This window comes from Diaphorina citri, unplaced genomic scaffold (assembly GCF_000475195.1).
Source record: "Diaphorina citri unplaced genomic scaffold, Diaci psyllid genome assembly version 1.1 scaffold27023, whole genome shotgun sequence".
NCBI lineage: Eukaryota > Metazoa > Arthropoda > Insecta > Hemiptera > Psyllidae > Diaphorina > Diaphorina citri.
In genome coordinates, this window is record NW_007404361.1 from 1 (window position 1) to 734 (window position 734).

The 734-nt window shown below is 36.6% G+C and overlaps 1 protein-coding gene across 1 annotated transcript; it reads right to left on the reverse strand.

Annotated features, from left to right (window-relative positions):
• Positions 1-56: 56 nt before the first annotated feature.
• Positions 57-559, reverse strand: LOC103523570 (serine/threonine-protein kinase SMG1-like; the record flags this gene model as incomplete). Its single annotated transcript, XM_008488604.2, has 2 exons — positions 329-559; positions 57-235 (listed from the first exon to the last, which is right to left on the reverse strand). Coding segments are annotated over exons 1-2 (401 nt in total), but the record flags the coding sequence as incomplete, so codon positions are not given.
• Positions 560-734: the final 175 nt, after the last annotated feature.

Here is a 734-nt window from a genome sequence, read left to right on the forward strand (position 1 = left end):
TTACCTGTAAACTTCCTATAGGATTGTTACCTCTAAACTTCCTATAGGATTGTTACCTGTAAACTTCCTGTAGGATTGGGATATTCTTGAGGCTCAGGAGACTTGCATAGAGATGTACAATAGCATTATGTAGAGACACAGAACATGTTGTGCGCATGCTCAGTACTTTGGACTGAGGGCCTAGGAGTGTATGGATAAGTTCTATACTTAGATTACCACTGGCTTCCTTCACCACCTGAAATCATCAACAGTGCTGTAAAAGACGAAGATTCCGCCCAAGTTTCAAGTTATTTGAGAGAACTATGAACGTACATAGTATAATACTTACCTTGGATATGAAATATAGCATGGATTCAAAACATTGCAGTGAGTAGTAAGAACACATGGAAATCTCATAGTTGATCAGAATGAAGAGAATGTTGTGACTGGTGCTAAAATAATTGAACCTGTGTAGAGTTGATAGGAGAACCGAGCATATGTTATTGATGGTGATGAGAATTTCCTCACTGTAGTAGCATTGAACCAATTGTAAACCTAGAATCATAACCATAACACAAACAGCTAACCAAGTGTTCCAATCAGATATTTCATAATACTTGTCCTAAGACAAACATTTTTATCACGTAAGAATCGTAAGATGAATTATCTTATATTAAAAAATCAAGATCCATTCACTCATTCACATTTCATATTCACACACTGATCGCTCTATCTCCTGAACCACAACACCTAGA